Source organism: Glycine max, chromosome 20 (genome assembly GCF_000004515.6).
Source record: "Glycine max cultivar Williams 82 chromosome 20, Glycine_max_v4.0, whole genome shotgun sequence".
NCBI classification, from domain to species: Eukaryota; Viridiplantae; Streptophyta; class Magnoliopsida; order Fabales; family Fabaceae; genus Glycine; species Glycine max.
This window is the reverse complement of record NC_038256.2, coordinates 43,599,725-43,620,197: the sequence shown is the minus strand read 5'-3', so window position 1 is coordinate 43,620,197 and position 20,473 is coordinate 43,599,725. Positions and strand designations below refer to the sequence as shown.

Genomic DNA, 20,473 nt, shown 5'->3' with positions numbered 1-20,473 from the left:
TTATATATTAATTTAAACAATATATAAGAATAATAAATAACAAAGAAATTAAAGATAAAAAATTAAGAATTTAATATTTTTAGTTATATATATATATATATATAAAAGATTTCATTGTTATGATTTTTAAAAATATAAATCAATTAGCTTAATAGTTAAATAACAAACTTATATATATATATATATATATATATATATATATATATATATATATATATATATATATATATATATATATATTCTTCTGCACACAAACCTTTGGATTAAACACCTAATCACATGGTTAAAACATACTACACTATTATGGGAAATTTAAGTATTGACTTTTGAGCATTTATTTTATATTTTAGGTACGCAAACGTGTTCTTATTGTTTTTATTTTTAAAATTAGAGTCGCATACATTTTAATTTCTAATGTTCTGATACGACCTTTGATACGACGTTCATTATAATACTTAAAAGTTAGAACTTACAAGTATAAAGCCTACAATAATCTGATAATTTCTAAAACTAAAATGGTATAATAGTAATTTCATGAATCATCAAATGTGCCAATTCTTAGAGACTAATTTAGTGTACTCATTAAAATTGATGCCACCACAAAACAGACCAAAGCGACAACAATCTAACACATTACAAGAACACAGCCTACGTAAGTTCTCAAACAGAATAATTAATCATTTTCTTTGAACCCAAATCTCCTGAGTTGTGGGATATGCCACGCAATAGCAGTAAAAATACTTCAAGCTAGCTTTAAGAACTGACTTCGGAAGCATGTAACCAATTCCAACACTGTTAATATCAATTCTTTAAAAAAATCCAACATTGCACTGAATAGTCCAATTTTGATGTTCAAACTAACAAAACTATTGAAATTTTCCCCTGCATAGTTGCCTCCATCACTGTATAAGTAAACCGGAGGGCCAAGTGCTATCAACATTCAAGATGGGTAGCTAAGTGATCAAAACTACATTTGTCCGCATCATACATTCTACAGCGTTAACAGGCAAGGGCATCTAACTTCTGTGTAAACTAAAGCTTTATGTTCTTGCTCCACCAACGAAAATTATTACAATGGCAAATTAGCAACGCCTTGTCTCTTCATATAATTAAATATGTGATCACCTATTAAACAGAGAATGTGCACTAGTATGGCCTGTATCGAGTGGGTCTTCTATACCTTGGAACCCTTCTGCATATCAAAATGATTTAATCATAAAAAGGTAAGCCATGTGGAAGAAGTAATAACATTTTATCAAATCACAGAAAGAATGACAAATCAGAGCAATTAAAACTTAGTTTTCATCCATTGTCATTATTTTAAACTTTTTTACACAATCACATTCATATCAAGTGAGAACTCAGAACTATTCTATAATCATATGTATGGATGATCAAGATTTATTATTCTCTTAATAACAAGTAGGAACAGATCTTCTCATTTAATAACTAGAATAGCATGCATGTTTCTATGGTTTTCTTCAGGTTTTTTGTAGGTGGGGTGGGGTTCTCCCACAAGCTAATGCCACACCTTTTGGGTGAGGAGCTAGTCCCCACGTGAGTATCTGATGGCATGACCCTGGCCACAAAGTTCTGTCAGCAGTATTCTAACTCTAGCACTGCAGTAAGGTTCACCTACATAGAACTTAAATCTGATCTATAATTCTATATGATTTTAAATAGGATTTACATCCTCTCGTGTTAGTAAGAAATATGACAAACTCATGTTATGTGAGAGAAAATCACAAAACAATTATAGTAGGTCCCAGTATTATTTGCATAGGGCCCATTAATTAATTGTCTTTCTCTCTTTAACATGACAATATCATGTTCTCTGAGAGGACCATGATCCTTTCAAATACCAACATTTTAAAAGGGTTATATTCAATGTCTCTACTACCCAATAAGAACACTTGGGGAGACATACTAAAGTTTCAAAAAAAATTCCATTACTTTCTTATTATGTTTGTGTCCGTGTGTGCCCATAAGAAGAAAAACAAAAAAAAAAATAAAGTAGCATTCTGTTGTGTTGTTAGGTGGTCATGGTAATAGGAATGTGTAATTTGGAAACCAGTTTAATACATGTTTGCAAGGTTGTAAAGAAACAGATAGTGAGACCTACCATCAGATGTATTACTGACATACAAGCAAATATATTTGTTACTTAGAAATGCCAGACTAGATGTAAAGCACCATTTCAATGAAAAAACATTTTTACTTTCTAAATCATCAAAATTCACATAGCAGAGACTGAGGAAAGCAACATCAAATCCAAGGTAAAATTTTCATTTTATCCAGTTTCTGACAATTGCTTACCCATATCCATATGGTGGAAAGAATGGAGCAGGCATGAAAGGCCTCCTAGATCGGAAACCAGCAGGTCTTCTTCCAAAATACTGCTTCATTCCAGGAACATTTGTACGCTTGGCAGACACCTGAATGGAAAACCAGATTTCAAGTTTAAGCAAAGAAACATGGAGTGACTAATTGACTTACACATTATCTAATAGTAAAGACCTTCAGTTGTCGACCATGTAATTCTGATTCATTTAACAGGAGAGCATTCTGCACAGCATCAATCTCAACAAACTCTACATAAGCAAACCCTTTTGGTTGACCAAATTTGTCTGTCAGTATTGTCACCCTGTTCACAGTTCCACAGGACTGAAAATGCTGCTGGACTTCTTCAGGCGTACATGCATAGTCAACCTGAAACATAATTTGGAAACCAGTTTAATAAATACAACACTCTGTTGAAGCTATATAAGATTATAGTTAAATAAAAAATATCCAACAGAAAAATTGAGCATGCAGTAGACGTGACTGTGACTGTAACTGTAAGAGGCTCTAGATCCTATCATGTCAATATACCAAATACATTAATGTGGTCTTTCCGCAAGTGGCAAATGGATTAAGCTTAAGATAAGCATTAACATGCAGTCAGTGTGAGGTTGACGTGAATAGTAGGGCCCAATGATAATAAACTTGCAAATGATAGATCTAGCAGTATTAAAAAGATCAATAAATTCAGTTTCTTTAATTTTGAGTGAGTATTTCAGACAAGTTGCCAGGTTCTTATTCTGGTAATTAAACTGTGAATCTAGTAGCTCCCAGCTTTCATCTAATGGATTTCCAGATAGAAACTGAAGTCCAGGGTTATATATTCAAAAAATTTATATAAATATGCAAAAGGACCAATTATCCACAAGCCAAACTCTAATATTTGGATGGATAAAAATAGCCTACAGAAAGAAGACTCCAAAGTGAAACAGGTTACATCTCTATTGCCTAGGTTTAATGTTTGAATAATTTTCTCGTTCTCTAACCTAATAGCCTGCAACCTCTCAAGTACAATAATAATAGCCAACTTTCTGCATATCATTAACTACTGCTTCTCTCTCTTAACCTTGCCTTATTCTTGTATCTGTTAACTTTAAAACCTACAAAATCTAACCACTCTTATAAGCATGGGAATTCAAAGCTTTTGGAACTTTGGCAGAAAGAAAGAAAGGCTTTGTGCCAATCTGATACCTAAGTTGTTCTTTGGTGCATTTGGCTGGAAAAATATTCTATGTTGAGGTTTCTTGCCTATCATTCAATTTGTTGTGGGATAGAAATGTTTTTATGACATCCCTTTCTGCTCATGGTCTCTTAAAGGGAGCTTCTCTTAAAAATGTACAGAGAAATTGGAGATCCTAATTCTACTGATCCTTTCTAGTTTGTATATTTCCACTGCTCTTTAAATTTATAACTATGTAAGAAAGGTTAGATCAACCACCTTTTTTGCTATCTTTTCTGGATTTCTTCTCTCCAACAAATTACACTTTGGCATGAGGAAAAAAGAGAACAAAGCAATTGAAATGGACATTTCACATTTGGACTAAACCAAATCATTTGGTTCCTCTTGTTGTAAGTTAACAAAATGTCCAACCTCTCCAAACCAAACCAATTGATTACATGCACATAATGCCCTCTTTTTATAAGATTAAAAAAAAAAACAATGGTCCAAAGAACTACTTTCCAGACCCTTTTAACCTCTTTCACCTCACAGCCTCAAAAGGTCAAGTTGCTCAAGAAGTGAAATGGCCACCTGAATGTGCTGATTTCACAACTACTATAGAGATGCTTAGCCTTTGGGTTAACCAGCCAAAGGTATCTACAATGTTAGAGTTTTGTTCAGTTTGCCTGCTAGACTGCAAAACTGCACATTGGGGCTTCAAACTTTATAGCAAAGGGGCTAACTTTGCAGAGATATGTCTAGGGTTGTCAGATTTCAGCTACAAGGTATGTAGGCATACAGTTGTCAATTCTGAATAGTAGCATAGAACAGCCAACTTCAAAAACACTGTACCAAGAATCAAGATAGCAGATAGCTAGATGGCCGCTATACTGAAGATAGGGGAAAAGGCATGTATGAAATTTATACTATTTTTTTATCTGTAGGAATCGAGAACAGTGTCAGAGGATTTACAACAATTCACGCACCTTACCCATCCAATTGAGCTAGACCCTCTTGGCGAAATTTATACTACTCGCATATAAATGCTGAAAATTACAGAAAATTAAATACATATCAATAATAATAAAAAATCATAGGCTAGACACACAATCGCCATCAATCTAAAGGGATAATTAACAAGTCAATAGCAATGATGAGTAGAGCTAAGCTGAGGTGCTCTTTTGGGCTGGTTGTGACTGAGATGATCCCATGGCTGCACTAAAGAGGGGACAGATTTAATAATCAACAGCAAAAAGAGACAGAATAGAGAATGTGTTCCAAAGAAAAAGAGAAACAACATGGGATGGAATCACGGAAGAAGTTGCAGCAAAAATAGAAAAGAGGCAAACCTCTGTGTGTATGAACTATGAATAGAGTCTGAAAAAAGGAGTAGACTTGACAAAGTTAAGGGTCTTCCAGAATGCATGCAAGGGCTGCTTAAAAACATGCTGGGCTAATGGAAAAGCAAGGCTTTGCTGGAAAATAAGTCATCATTCAGAGAGAAGTGGTGCAAAGGAGCAGAGCAGCAACCAACTGTGTCATTCTTTGAATGACTAAAGGGTTTTGAACCCATTTTTCATTCTGATGTAGGGAAAATATATGAAATTTAAAAAATTGCCAGAGAAATCTGAAATATGGTCAAACAAAATGATGGCAAAACAGGGATTTTTTTTGTTACCATTGAACAGAGAACCATGCCTTCCAAGGGAGAGAGTAGAGTTGCCTTCAAACAGAGAGAAAGCAAGCCCTAACATGACTCACAGTTTTAGTTATGCCTCAAAACAGCTAACAAAGGTTGTCGATTTGGTCTGAAATGGGAGCCTTGATGGACTCGCACAATTGGTCTCCAACTTGCAAGCTTCAGCTGATCCCACATGAGTTCACTCAAGCTTGCCAGAAAACGATTCTCCATGCATGTTAGCTCGATTTGGAACAGTGAGCTTGTAGTGGGGACTGCTCGGAGAGAGAAAAGAGAGGTGTGTGATGAATCCGTTCAGCACCCCACAGAGCAAATACGATAAAGATACCAAGGTACCTAATTATCGTAAGACTATGGTTAGCCTATATACAAAGAATCTAGACACTAATAAAATACTTCCTAAAACGGGACACTTGATATCCAAACACGGTTACCCTTCTTTTTGAGAAGAAGAAAAAAAAAAACAAAGCAGCACAGTGTGCAGTTACGGATCTCCCCTTAAATTAATTTCTTTTTCCTTTATTGACTAAAATTAAACTAAGGGCCGAGATCCTTGCCAATTCTTTTAAAACTATGGGGGATAAAATTCACATAATATCCAGTCATATGGATATGTCTCCTGTGACTTCTGACATAGGTTAAAACTACCCCCTAAGTCCACCATCATTAGACAACAAGCTATACAAATATTTATCGGCGTACGAGTTTTTCTATCGCAAGAAAGCCTTTACAACTACAGCAACATTTACCCTCACCAATGTCAAAAAGAATTGATCAAAAAGGCGAATCTGTTAGCGAATAGTGACAAAGAAAGACTTTAAGACCTTAAAACCCTAAAGTTATAAGAGGACCGTATAACAAAGATGCACCAACTAGCTAAATCAGCCAACTATTGCAGCGTGCGAAGAGATTAAAAAGCGGCAGAACAATAAAAGATACGAAACCCTCACATTACCAACATAGATTGATCGAGCATCCACTTCCTCCTTTTCAACTTGAGTCGCAGAAGTGCCAGACGAATCTTAAAAACAAGAATTAAAAAAATAATCGAAATTAAGAAACAGAAGCAGTAACGCGAAATAAGAAAGAGATCTGAACGAGTGAAACAAACAAACCTTGAACAGCGCCCATCTCTTTCTCAACCTTTGCCTGCATTTCGCGTAGGGCGCTAGCTTCCTCCTCGATCTCCTTCAGCCTCTTCTTCATGTCCTCCAGTTCCTAACAATTTGACGATACTCGTTGATTTAATACTGTGGAGAGAGACAGAGAGAGAAAAGTAACTTAACCTAACACCAAACCCTAACCTTGTTTGTGTGATTGGGGGCAAGTTGCTCGTCTTGCTGTTCGGCGTCTGCGTCCATGTCAATCTCCTCGTCGGGAATGTCTGCACCGTACACCTCGTGCTCTTCCTGCTCCATTATTCCTCTACTTCTGTTCTGTTCTCTACGCCTACTGATTTTCGTTTGGCTTTCTCGGAACACCCTAAAATGTGATCTTATTCAAATATCCTATCCTATTGGCTTTTATAGGGATGCACGGAATTATTTTTTTTTAATTATTTGTATAACCATAGGGTAAGCGTACTTGCCTAATGTAAGGCCCGTTGCGTTTAATGTTAGGTTTAATATTCAATTTTATCCTTTAATTTATTTAAAACGCTCAATTAAATTTTCTAAATCTCGTTTTAGATGGTGGTCAGTTTTTAGTATTTGGTTTTGAAATGTTATTTTAAAACTGTTCAAATGAAACCATTGTGAGTTGGTTTTTTCCTAAATTTTGAAACAATTTTCTTTATGCTTTGAAAACAATAAAAATAAGTTTTCTAATTTTTGTTTTCAACATATTTTTCTATCTCATCCAACCTTACTACCTTTTCTCCCTATATTTTATGTGACGGACCTCATTGATCACCTCTAAGCATGAGCCAGTGTCATCGCCCACAATAGTAATCGTTGATCTTAAAGTTAAACGAGTTAGACCTCCTCAATCTAAGTCTCATTTTTTTTTTACTTTTTTTTGTTTTTTAGATTTTAGAGATTTGCTCCACCATGCAACTCTACTTCTATGACACTTTCTTTAGTCTCGATTCTTAAACAACTTTGCCAACAATGTTGATGAGGAGGTCACTATTATGTTTGTTTTATTTTTGGGTGTGCATTTTAGTTTGGGGTTGTTTGTATTTTTGTTGATGAAGGAGAAAAAGGGATAGCAGTGAACAATGTAAGAGAGAGAAAACATGGAAGAGGAAGATGGAATAAGGGGAAAGAGGTGAAGGATAAGATGAAATGGACCATCGATGGAAATCACCATGGCGATAGAGGGTGTGATTTGTAGCACTGGCGGGAAGGTTATGGATGTTGCTACTGACAATAAAGCTAGTGGTGAAAGGATAGTGCAGAGGGTGTCATAGGTGTAGATCTAAAAATTGTTCTTGATCGTTGTCCTTTTCTTCCTCCAACGAACCCAACACTTAGAAGCCCTTCTTTCATCTTCCTTTTCACAACAACTTTGACCCCTATCACCCACTAGCACGGGCGCCAACGAAAGGATCTAAGAAGAATAGTATCAAATTTGTCTCACTCCTTCACCAGATAAAAGCTTTGTCTTGTTCATTGGTCTAGGTAGAAGTCACTACTCCTGATTCCATGGTATAGAGATTGAACCCTCAAAACTTTTTGAAAATTGAAAGTAGACATTTTTATAACTAAACCAAAAATAACTAAAATTGAAAACTCAAACCCAAAATTGATTGTCGTTTTTTAAAATTTTGAAATTATAAACAGGGAAACCACCCCAAACAGGCCATATTTTTTGGGTATATAATTAGGTCCTTTAGTTTTCAATTTTACCCAATTGGGTCCTTGCCGTTGGAGTTATGCAAACGACGTTAAGTGTGTGTACAAGTGATCAATCTTGTCCGTTAGATTTATTAATTTTTTAAACGAGTGGCTGAGATTTATTCTTTTTTTTCTATTTTCTTCTCTTTCCCAGATTTACCCTTTACTCTACACAGACTCTACTAACCCTTCTCTCTATCTTTCCAAACTCAATACTCATTGTCATTGATGCATAAAATATGTTAGGCTCACACAAGGGCAAGTGTACCCTACGCAATGGTAACAATGACATTGTCCACACTCTTCAGCTCTCAAAAACCCCCAAGGTTCTCTCAAATTCGTGAAAAGATGAGAATGAAACTCAATATTCTTTTTACAAAGACAAAGACCTTTATATATAACTTTCTAAAGATAATTGCACAAAAAGACACGCTATGACTGTGGTGAATCCACCACGACCATGATCGAAAGTGACATTGAAGCCCTGAGTCATTATGGATTGACTATGATCCTCTTGGTTGATCACAACCCTCATGAATTGATCAGGACCTTGGTGAGTTTACCACGATCGTCATCAGATCCTTTACGTGGTTATGGGAAGGTCATTATCATCTGGCTGTGATTAAGTACATAGTCTTTAAATCTTTCTAAATTTGTGTAATTTTCAACTTTTTCACTCAATTGAGCGGTTATACTTCTGCAATACAAAACTAGTGTCCAAAACGTAAGTTTTCCTAAGAAAATACATGCAAAGTGACACAAAAACTTACACAAAATATCACCCAAAAAGTGGTATATCAGTCATTGAACCCCTAAAATCAAACTCACAAGTGCCAAAAATCACTACCCAACCATAGTCCTTGCGTTGGAACACAGTCACAAGTGTCACTGCAAAACAACTCCCTTCATGCATGAGCGTGACAACAACAAAAACCACGAGTTTCTCGAAACACATTCATGCACTGAGTTTTTAGATCTAGCCATTTTGATTTGATGTAAGTTAAAAAAAATCAAGAAAGCACAAAAATAATGACGAGAAATGTTTACGCAATGCGATAGAGCTCCTATGAGAGTAATGTTGAGGATTTCTCATACAAGCATAATTGCGACAACTAGGGTGATGAATTGTCAATAAAGTTGTAGGGATTTTTGCGGTGCGGTGATAGAATTTTCATATCTACTGTCTCCTTTAATGTTCCCCTCTTTTGTTTTTCTTTGTACTAATTTCATCTATTAATTCTTTGGATTGAGCTTTGGTGTGGCTAGTTTTTATGTGTGCGTTTTCACTCATTGTTGGCTTGTAGTTGTGCGTTTTTTACACTCGATTAGTTTGCTGAATTGTAGGCTTGTATTGTTCCCAACAATTCCTCTATGAAGAAGCACTTTGACATGTCCATCAGCGTACTTAATGGGCCTAACAACAAGGACCCAATTAGGTAAAATTTGAAAACTCAAGAACTCAATTGCATACTAAAAAAAGATTTAATTGAACATTTTAAATAAATCAAGGGACCAAATTGGATATTAAGCATTAATGTTAAAAACAAACTATTTGGTATGCGAATGTGTGCAAAAATTCATTAGACCAACAGTAATCACACATCACGAGCGGGATTAGTTTCTGATCTAGTTTATGACCTAAGGCAAAAAAAATCTATTATATAAAAATAATACCATATTAAAACAAGTAAAGTATTTGACTAATATTTAAATATGGTTTTAATTTATGTAATATATTCTTTTTTAAAAATTATTTTTCAAAATTATTTTTGTAATATTTAATTATTCTTTTGGGTTACTTCATTCTAACAACTGTCTTATCAAATGTCATTTGATGACACATCATTTTGTATAATTTTTAATGTAAGTCTTACCAATATCTTATTTTTATTTTAGTCTTAGACTATTTAGCTACAACGGCCAAAATTGGTTAAATCTAGGAATCAACAAGTCTAACCATTAGAGGTTAAAAAAAACGAGTCAAATTGCAAATGAGATAGTCAAGCCAGTAAATTTAAAATCCAAAAATCACTGGATCAATTTGATTTATATTTTTTTTTTAATTTTATACAATTTTTTTTTTTAAAAAGGCCAAATTGATATGCCTTAGAAGTCAACAGGGGTTGTTGTTTCCTTTACCTCTAAGTTGCTTCCTACACCTTCTTTTTGGCATTCAGAATGAACATTCAAAATGTAAAATTATATTCCAAAATGTACCCTTTTTTACTTTCAAAATCATCATTCCAAAAGGTAAAAAAACATTCCATGAAGAATGCAAGAAATAACAACCGAGGTCATGTCAAGTCAAGTCAAAAAAATCGTTACACACAAAAAATTTGGATCCAGTCCACTTTTTACCATTCGGTTTGTTAGGCCGACGAGACCAATATATAATCATACAATGACTTTTGTTATATTCTACTCCCATTTCTTGTTAAGTACACTCCCATTATATATACTTTTTATACCCATAACATTGATACATAATATTTTTTTTTACAATAGTAAAGTAGTTGAAGTGGAGAAAGCATATTATTGATATTGATATTTCAATTTGAGAGACTTTATGAGGCGCTCAGCTTTGACAAATTTAAGATCTAATCATACGTTTTAGCATATATAAAATGAGAAGCATCAATGGTGTTGTGTGAGTGAACAAAAACAAAAGAAATAAGGAAAATAATTAGGAGCGTAAACATATTGCATTGGATTTGGAGATTAAAGTAAGAGATCAAAGAGGGAAGCATGGAGTGGAAAAGATGAGGGAGTGTGTTGTTGTTGTAAAAGAAAAAGTGTGTTGTTGTGCTGAAAAGGAGAGTGTGTGAGGAAAAGAGGAAAATTTGAAAAGGAAAGATTATTTAAGTAATGTAATTTTATTAAAAAAGGGGAAATAAAGTGTACGTAGATAAAAAAAAAAAAAGAAGTGGATATAGCAAAATCCTTTTACAACTATAATTTTACTATTTTTGTTACATGTGGTTCACGATGAATAAGTAATGAGAAAGATTAAGGGTATATTCAATTAGGAATTGAAGGATTTTTTTAAAAGAAATCATTAAAAAAGTCTTGTGGTATTCAATTATTTTTTTAAAATGATAAAAATAAGTTTGTGGTATTCAATCAATATTATTAAAACTTTTTAAGGAGTACATTAAAATTTATTGATATTCAATTTAGAATTTTTAGAAACTTATAAAAAAGTCTTATGTTATTCAAAAGTTTACAAATTTAGATGAATAGTTTTTATAATGGATTTTGATGGATTTTATGAGACATTTTACTAAAAAATATATAAATTACACCAATAAAATAATTTCACTTAAACCCTTAGATTTTTTTGGACTTTTTTTTTCCTGTTTGTTGCTATACTCTTATTTCTTCCATCACATAATCTCTTTTTTTTTTTCTTCCTTGAAGGCAATGGGAAAATATAATTGTGTATGATATGTTTTATGATGGGGACAAATATAATTTGGAGGAAGCTGCAAATGCATATCAGTCATGCGTTTTTTGTTTTCCTTACGAAATGATGCGATACGGTTATAGGAGGAATGAGGTTTATGGGTACAGGTTCATAGGAATATAGGTAAATATGTAGAGATTGGTTTTTTTATTATGTGTACAATAGAATAACGTTTTGTAAAAGGGGAGCTTAGGATACTATCATTTGGGTTAGTAAGGGATTGTTAACGAGAGGATACATAGAATGATAAATCCCCAGGTCATCTTGAATCATGTTGATGGCTGATAGAATCCGACTCACAGATAAGAGAAGGAATTCCCTCCAACCAAGCTAAACTGAGATCATTAAAAATAGCTTGCAATTTCGCATTGATAATAGTGGTAAAAATCACACGAATCTTGATAATCATGCACTACTAAAAAAAAGTTAATTTACATCGGTTATATGAGATTATCTACATCGGCTGTCATCGTAAGAAATGTTGTTAAAAGTGATTATTTATTTTATGACGGTTGCCAAAAATCATCTTAAAATATTCAGAAAAAAGAAAAAACAGTGCTTATTCGATGACGATTTCAAAACATCATCTTAAAATGCTTAGAAAAATGATTGCTTATTCTATAACAATTGTCGAAGATCCTCTTAAAATGCTCAGGATTTTAAGCTGTGACCGATGTCTACGACAGTCACAACTTGGCCAAGTTGTGCGTGCTGCATGCGCACATGAAGACTCCAGAGACATCATCAAACAAATTGTGGAAAACAAATCACATATTCAAATTTATAGAAATATCTCAAATTCAAAACGATGTCACTCTAACCGAAGAGGGATTATGTGACGTCACCAGGGAATCCATGGCTTCTTTACGTTTGCTTCTTTAACATCATTTCCTGTAATTAAGAAGTGTTCTTGGGTTGCATCACGTTTTTTTAAAAAAAAAATCCCTCGCATGTAATTAATTAGTGCAGATTGTGGACAAGCGTAATGCGTCTCTCCTCCTAAAATGTTTCTTTACAATAATAATAAATATAATGATAATTAAAAGCCATCATTATTTATGAATATACGTGTCAAAATTCGTAATTTTAATGACGTCCATCTCAATTGGATAAAAAAAAAACTTATTTGAGACACTTTTAAAAATTAAATGTTAAAATTTGAAGATCAAATTAACATATTTTAAATCATTTAAGAATCAAATTAATAATTAAGCTTAGAAATCACGGCATGTCAAGTTTATAACTAAAGTTAAAATCAATATATATCTAGTTTTTTACTTGTATGATTGTGGATATACACAGTTAATTTGGTAGAATTTAGATTCCTCGGATATTAATAACCTGCAAGCTTCTAGTGTCACTCATTATTGCCGACATTTTTTTTTTTCTTCTTTTGACTTCATGACCGACATTTTATATATATAAGTATTAGACAGTATACAAATGTATTATGTGTATGTATAGCAGGGGAAACAGTTACTGCGTATCTAACTGTTTTTTTATAAATAAAAAGAAAGATATAAGATCGGAGGGAGTATTATAAGTTAGTAAATTATTTGTGAGAATAATTATAAGAACAAAATAATAATTTATGAATATAGTTATACAAATAAAATAAACATAAAATAGGTATACAAAATACTGTTTGACAATATGTAAATAAATATGAATTATACCATACTATTAAAATTTTATTAAATATTTTTATATCATTATACAAACTTATATAAAAACGTATTTGAAAAAAAAAGTATGTTTTATAATGCTTAATTAAGTTTTTTTTTAATATGAACTTTTACCCTTTCACATTATTATTATATTATACATTTTTGTGAACAAAATTCATAGCGTACTTTTTGTCGTCTACAGGAATTGATTGAAGACTCATTGTCTAACAAAGCGAGTTAGACTCCTTTCCTATAAATATAATCTGGGTAACGGAAAATGAATTAAATCAAATAATAAAATTTAGTAAATATTGATGAAGCTCTTCATTTCAATATAGATACATTTTTTTTACGAAAACATCACACATTTAAGAACTTTTACATAAAAATTAAAAAACAGACGCAGCTTCCCTTATTTTTATTTGTTTATTATTTAAAAGGATAAAAATGGCAACACAACACCCACGTGCGCGATTTCCACTCTAACTTTATCCGTTGCCTGACTCATTCTTACTCATGAGTCATGATTTCCTTTAGAATTCTATTATTTCATGATAGTAACTAAAAACAAATAAACTCAGACGCTCCGATGAACTTTTATCAAGTTTATTTGCGTTTATGAAAAATGTTTTTAGTTTTTATATGATATTTGTAAGAGTTTCTTTTTTATGTACTGAAAGTTTGAAGAGTTATTAGATTATCAATTAATAAGAAATTATAATAAATTTTTATAAAAAATAATACATTTATTATATATGTCAACTTTTTATTGGTTGATAATATGATTTTTTTTAAAAAAAGCTGTTATAATAGAACTTGATTGCTTTAGGTTTTAGGCTTCTCTCTAATCGAAAAAAAAGAGTATTCTAAAATACCAAGCTACCTATGTGAAGTAAAATTCTTTATTTGAGATAATAATGTCCGCTCAACATTTTTTAAAGAGGAAAGTTACATGCAGTTTTTATAGATATTGTATGTAATATTCTCCGTTTAGAATTGGTGTTTCACATTAAGATATGAAGAAAAATAAGTTTTACATTAAAAGATTGTGCATATTATCTATTTATCTTAATGAAACTCTAATTCTAATTAGGGATGAGAAAGTACATTCAAGTCCTATGCATATTGTAAAGAATCTGTAAATAGAATGGATAATTAACTGTAATTGGGACGGGATACAGATATGGATAATATTCAACTCGTCTGGCTTCTCATGCACACACCCCTTTTAAGATTAATACTTTAAGTTTTTAATTTTTAACAATATCATTATTAGATAGTAAAAATACTAAATCTTTAATTATATTTTTTTAAGTGATTAAAAAATTAATTTTAACAATTGGTGTGTTAAATGATTATTTTTATAATTTTGTTTGTTTATGATTTAAATTTAAAATAAATTAATATTATGTTTATTTATTTTTAATATTATGTGCGCGTATTTTTAATGTTATAATTAAATTATTTAAGAATAAGCTTTTATACTTAAGTAAAATGTGGATAGTAAATATAAGTATGAGTATATAAGTATTCAACAAGTATAAAATGAAGATTAAAATTATTAACTATATAACTATAAATATTATTTTTAAACACAAATATGAAATCTTTACACATTATCATCCGTAATTGTAATCGAACAACAACACATACAATACTTATAAAATTATACGTAAGTTTGTCTTTTTCTTTTTATTGGGAGGACATTATTTACACTAGCAATAAATACAATATGTTTTTAATTTATTATTTTAAATTTTTTTTAAAGGAAATTTATCAAATTAGTTTTTTTAACTTATTTTAATGAATTTTATGATAAATGTATAACCCAAACACTTGCATAATAAAAGTTTATTCAATACACTTACAAAAAATTTAGTATTGAAATACACATAGTTAACTCGTTACCTAAATACATCTTAACTGGATTGGTAAAAATGTCGAGAACTTGAAAGGGCATTATTATCTCAAATTTCAAATAATTGAAATAAGGAAAAAAAGAAAAAGAGAAAGGTAAGTCCAACAAGGTGCAAGCGAAATTCCAATAATACCTACCCCAGACCCACCTACCTACACTTACTACCATTATCATTTAAAAGTCTCTTATTATTATCATGTCGTGCAAACTCAAGATTTTTAAATTAATAGTAAGTTCAAACAAAATAAGTAATTTCCAATTTTCATATTTAGTTTTTATTTATTTATAAAAAAATAAATAGTTGAACGTAAGTCAGAAAAAAATAATGAAATTATGTTCATTCTACTGAGCAACACCAACGAGAATTGAGTGCATAATCTCTCACAAGTCACAACATAGTAGATTAATGTGGAAGAAATAGTTACATTTAGTGTTGATTGTGTTTCTAATATGATTGCATCCAAACCAAACCAAATAAAATCCTTCTCAGCGACTCAGCGTACGCTTCACTCTACACAACATTAATTTACCACTAAGCAAAGTAAAAATAAATAAATATAAAATATAAACATAAAATAATAATATAAATACAAAAAATATTCCCTTATTCCATTTCCCACGGCTTTCACCATTATTTTCCTTTCTCTCTCACTCGAAACAAAACAAAACAACACAACCGGAAAACCAAACCACCTCTCCCTGCTCCCGCCGCTGTTTTCCGCCGCTGTCGCCGTCGTTCCCGCCTCACCGTGGCGGCGCGCGCGTCTCCGATGGGAAAGTACATGAAGAAAGCGAAGCCGAAAGGAGAACTCGCGCTCGTCGAATCCACCACCAGCAACACCACCACCTCCTACATGGGGGTCCGAACCCGCGCCAAAACCCTAGCGCTTCAGAAATCGCACGCGCAGCAGCACGAGCTCGCCGCCACCTCCGACTCCTACCTCCAGCTCCGGAGCCGTCGCCTCCAGAAGCCTCCGATTTTGGTCCACTCTCCGAAGCGCCCTAAGCACCCGAACCCTAAATCCCCAATCCCCGAACCTCCCAGGCTCGGACTCGCTTCGGAGCGCGACGCTACCCTCAACCACAACAAGGACAATACTTTGCATGAGAATGCCGAGCCTCAGGAAGCGTCGTTCGGGGAAAATGTTTTGGATTTTGAAGGTAGAGAGAGGTGAGTTTTCGTTTTCCCCTTTTCAAATTTAATCCCAATTCGTTTTGATTTTTGCACTCATAAAGCTGCTTACGGATTTTCTCATTTAAATTATTATTATTATTATTTTTGTGATGAAAAAAAAAATTAAATTAGTGAATGCCCTATTTTTTGGGGGGTATTATGATTTCGTCTTGGGTGGAAGACGACTGTGGGGCAAAGTACTAAAACGTGGATTTGAAATTGATTTTTTTCTTTTTCTCTCTGGTTTTATGGTGTTTTGTTCGGTTGAGTTAACCGTGTTTTGAAGATCAAAGTGTTTTTGAAGCAATTGTAAAACTTCATGGCCTTATTTGCTGCAATGTAATTCGGTTTCTTTCCTGAATATCAGTCAGAACTCAGAAAGATGATTGAGTGTGGGGATTTTTGTTTTCTTCTTTAACGGTTCAGTGTTGTGTTCCTATTCTTGTGGTAAGAGGTTGATTTGCTGCACAGCTTTTCTTCTCTTCGGACATTTTGTGCTCTTTTTTTTTTTTTTTGGATGATCTTTTCAGTTATGCATGCAATTCTTGTGAAATTTTTGAGCTAGATTTTTTCTGTGAAAGTATTTTCTTCATTGTCTTCTATCATATTTTCCCCCCAATTCAAGGATTCACTGAAGAAAGATGTTTTGTTTTCTCTTCCTACCAAAACTTTTAGTATATGTTTCCAATATCGAAAGTCGTGTGACCATTTTCTTTGGACATGTTCACCTGATATCCTAAAAATGCTTCCTATTGATCTGAAGATGTTAATTAGAAAATAATCTACGAAATCTATTCAAGGGGAATACTTCATTTTTTTTATATCCTGCCGTTGGAGTACTTTGTTGGCAGAAAATGTTGATATTTGATAATTCGTCAGAAAGTTCGCCTCTTTTTCCTCAATTTGACGTTTTTATTTATTGTTTTAGCGATTGAAATATTTCACTAATTTCTCTGGTCGTGTGCTATTAGATTTGTATATAATAATGATAATAATAGTAATAATTAATATTAACCATAATAATGTAGTGTAGAGCGGAAAAAATAATCAATTTTTTTTTTCAACTGAGAGAATGATGTGATCTGTATAAACCATCAAAAGAAGAGATATCCCTTATTAAGCAATCTCCCATTTCCTGCAAACTTCTTTTTTCTGGCGGAAACGAGGTTAGAACTTGAATCGTTAAATATTCTCATATCTGAATCGACATATGCACAGTGATTTTGAAACCTTGTTCTTTGGCTTTAAATGTGGTGCTGGTCAGCCTTGATTTTACGAGCATTATCATTTTTGCCGTTTTGAGACTAGCTCTTACCTCTTACCTAAAATATTGTTTTGCCTTTTGCCACTAATATGCTTTCATTTTTTGTGTGTGTTTCTATTCTACTACTTTACGGTTAAATTGTTAAATTGATATATTTATTATTCGCTGCAGAAGCACTAGGGAATCCACACCTTGCAGTTTGATAAGGGACTCGGATACTGTCAGGACTCCGGGTTCAACTACCAGGCCTACTTGTTCAGCTGAAGCTTATCGAAGAACAGAGCATGCAGCTAGAAGGCAAATCCCAACCTCCCGTGAAATGGATGAATTCTTTGCTGAAATTGAAGAGGCTCAGCAAAAAAAATTCATTGAGAAGTATGCTTTATTGCTTTGAATTTATTTAGTTCTTTCTTGCTAAACTGCAACGTCTGTTGCATCCCCACAAACTAGTTAATCACTTGAGTTCAATTGCAGGTACAACTTTGATCCTGTGAATGAGAAGCCGCTCTCAGGGCGCTATGAATGGGAAAAGTTGAAACCCTAGAAGGGTAATGTAGTGTTCCATCAAGACATCTTTGAAGTAGCAGGCAGGCAGCAGGGTTAGAATTTGTTGAAGCGGTGGTGGCGTTATTTCACTTTTCCATCACCTTCTATTTACTTGTAAAGAAAGTAGGACTCTTAAAACTGTGTAGACTAATGGTCTGTAACTTTACAGAGGTTGTTGATTACACAACAATACAAATCAAAGGCCTTTGTCTAACAGATCATTTTAAGGAAGGGGGCAAGGGAAGAAGGGGCTGTAGCGCGTAGGATTAGGGATCAGTCAAATTAGGTCAGTATGAGGTACAGGAATTTACCTAGGTTTTCTCTTGTTCTTGTATTTTACTCATCTTTTGTCTATACTTGTACTGATGGAACTTGAACAAACTTTTAGAAATAAAGACCCGATTCCCCCACCTAAATTTCTGTCACTTCTTTTGTCATCTGTGTTCTGTTCTATTAAATATTGGCCTTATTTCCGCGCGAGACACTGAATCTTTCATTTGTTTTTAGATGATACTAGCTGTTTCTGTGGCCATTTGCAATATTTGCTAAAATCTGCTGGTCTTCTAAGCGTCCTATAGTGGTGGGGCAACGCTAACATGGAATGTTTTGTCTTCTCTGTTATCATGTTACCACAAATCACTTTATAACATTTAATAACCTGACATTGTGGGAGACTTTGGCAAATTGGAAAATGATGCCTCGCCAGATTGAGTATGCAAAGCACAATTTCAAATTGGAAAATGATGCCTGACCAGATTGAGCCTACAAGCACAATTTCGACTCTTACTCGTGAAGTTACTGTAGGTCACAAGTTTTTAAGGGAGGCATTGGCAAATTGTGGAAGACATTTGGAAAATGATTTTGAGATTTATACATTTTCGAGCAGGTCGAGTTACTGTGGGGTTTTCTAGCCTATGGAACGCGTCAATTTTTTCCTTTTTTTCTTCTGAATATAAATAAAGAATCTAATTGCTGGGCTAGAAATAAATACCCTCCCCCTTCGTCACAGTAATTTTGAATCCCTTGTGTTTTTTATTTTTATTTGATAACCACCTAATTAGAGGCCTAAGGTTCCCTTGTGTCTTTTATTTCCATTCATCCCAATTATGTTTCATTTGTATTTTATTTATATTATTCTTATTTATTTTTCTCTTATTTTTTCTCAATTTCATTTTTTTATTATCATGTTCTAAATTTGTTGATTACTAATTTCATAAAGAAACCTTTATTTGGATTTCTTCTAAAGTAATATAAGATTTTAGTTAAAAGTGACGGACTTCAATATTAATCATACCAATAAGATGTTGGTTTTCTATGTGTCTCCAGGGATTAATTTTCAATTTCTAATTATTTCTGTCTAATGTAAGCACATTTAGATTATCATTATTCATTCTTTTACTGAAGCAGCGGCAATGAGTGCCAAAAAAAAGTTTCCATGATGTTCTTGCCACTGCGGAATCCAAGTTTTATCATCTACGGAATGCTATAAATTTTCAAGTACGCAATCGAATGAAAAGTTGAATAGAATCAAGCCAAAACAAACGAAAAGTTCTCCACTGAGTGAAAGAAGTAGGAATGCGAACTACTATCACTAATTAAAAGGGTCTCGTTATGAGATTCGAGTTATGTATTTATTTATCTTGTATGTCAAATTTTATTTATCAAATATTTCTTCAGTTATTTGAAGATTATATTATTTATGTAATATTTTTATACGTCTTTTTTTTATAAAATATTTTTATTTGTTTATTCTAAAAAAAACAACTGTCATCTTATTATCTGTTTATTAATTACTAATTACTTTAGTTATTGTTTTAATTGAGTTTTTGTATTTACTAATCTTCAGTAAACTATGTATTTTCTATCATATAGTGACATTTTAAGCATTAACATATAATAAACCATTGCTTTTCACACCTTTCATAGTAAATTAGTATTTTTATTAGTTAAAAAAAACATTTCAAAGCTTACTTTAGGTCTACTTGTCATGCACACACGTGTGGAAGATAAGTCTTTTTATCTAACTTATAGTAACTCATGTCACGCATTACCTTATAAGTTTATATGACTAAAATAAAGGTGGTTGGTAAACAAAATTCTCTAACTTATTGCATTTTTTATGCTATTTGATGCGACATTCAAACTTATAGTATCTTATTACAATTTATTTTTTTATTTTTATTCCCAGCATTTCTATAAAATTCATCATTTGCCATCTCTTTTAATACTACATTAATTGTTTGCTTTAACAGTTATACTATTTATATTTTTAATAATTAATAAAATATTTTATCATTAAACCAAAAAAAGATCAAAGTTAACTTTGAATATATATATAAAAAAAAAAAACACCTATGGATTGTTCATGTTAGAGATTAATTGAATATAAATAGCATTCTAATTATT

General features: G+C 32.6%; 2 protein-coding genes across 4 annotated transcripts; one reads left to right on the top strand and one right to left on the bottom strand.

Annotated features, from left to right (window-relative positions):
• Positions 1–777: 777 nt before the first annotated feature.
• LOC100527545 (RRM domain-containing protein) lies at positions 778–6,695 on the bottom strand. Of its 3 annotated transcripts, NM_001250688.2 has the most exons (6): positions 6,503–6,695; positions 6,314–6,416; positions 6,149–6,219; positions 2,518–2,709; positions 2,317–2,435; positions 944–1,192 (listed from the first exon to the last, which is right to left on the bottom strand). In NM_001250688.2, the coding sequence occupies exons 1-6, from the start codon at positions 6,614–6,616 to the stop codon at positions 1,147–1,149; spliced, it is 645 nt and encodes a 214-aa protein (NP_001237617.2). In that variant the 5' UTR covers positions 6,617–6,695; the 3' UTR covers positions 944–1,146. The 3 variants fall into 3 exon arrangements, with proteins under 3 accessions (XP_006605317.1, XP_025983052.1, NP_001237617.2); XM_006605254.3 differs by lacking the exon at positions 6,503–6,695 and having other exon boundaries at positions 778–1,192; positions 6,154–6,219; positions 6,314–6,378; XM_026127267.2 differs by lacking the exons at positions 6,149–6,219; positions 6,314–6,416; positions 6,503–6,695 and adding an exon at positions 4,486–5,500 and having other exon boundaries at positions 778–1,192.
• Positions 6,696–15,685: 8,990 nt separating this feature from the next.
• LOC100781000 (cyclin-dependent kinase inhibitor 4) lies at positions 15,686–18,483 on the top strand. Its single transcript, XM_003556288.5, has 3 exons — positions 15,686–16,254; positions 17,693–17,896; positions 17,996–18,483. Exons 1-3 carry the CDS (start codon positions 15,854–15,856, stop codon positions 18,063–18,065), a joined length of 675 nt encoding a protein of 224 aa, XP_003556336.1. The 5' UTR covers positions 15,686–15,853; the 3' UTR covers positions 18,066–18,483.
• The last annotated feature ends 1,990 nt before the right edge of the window (positions 18,484–20,473 follow it).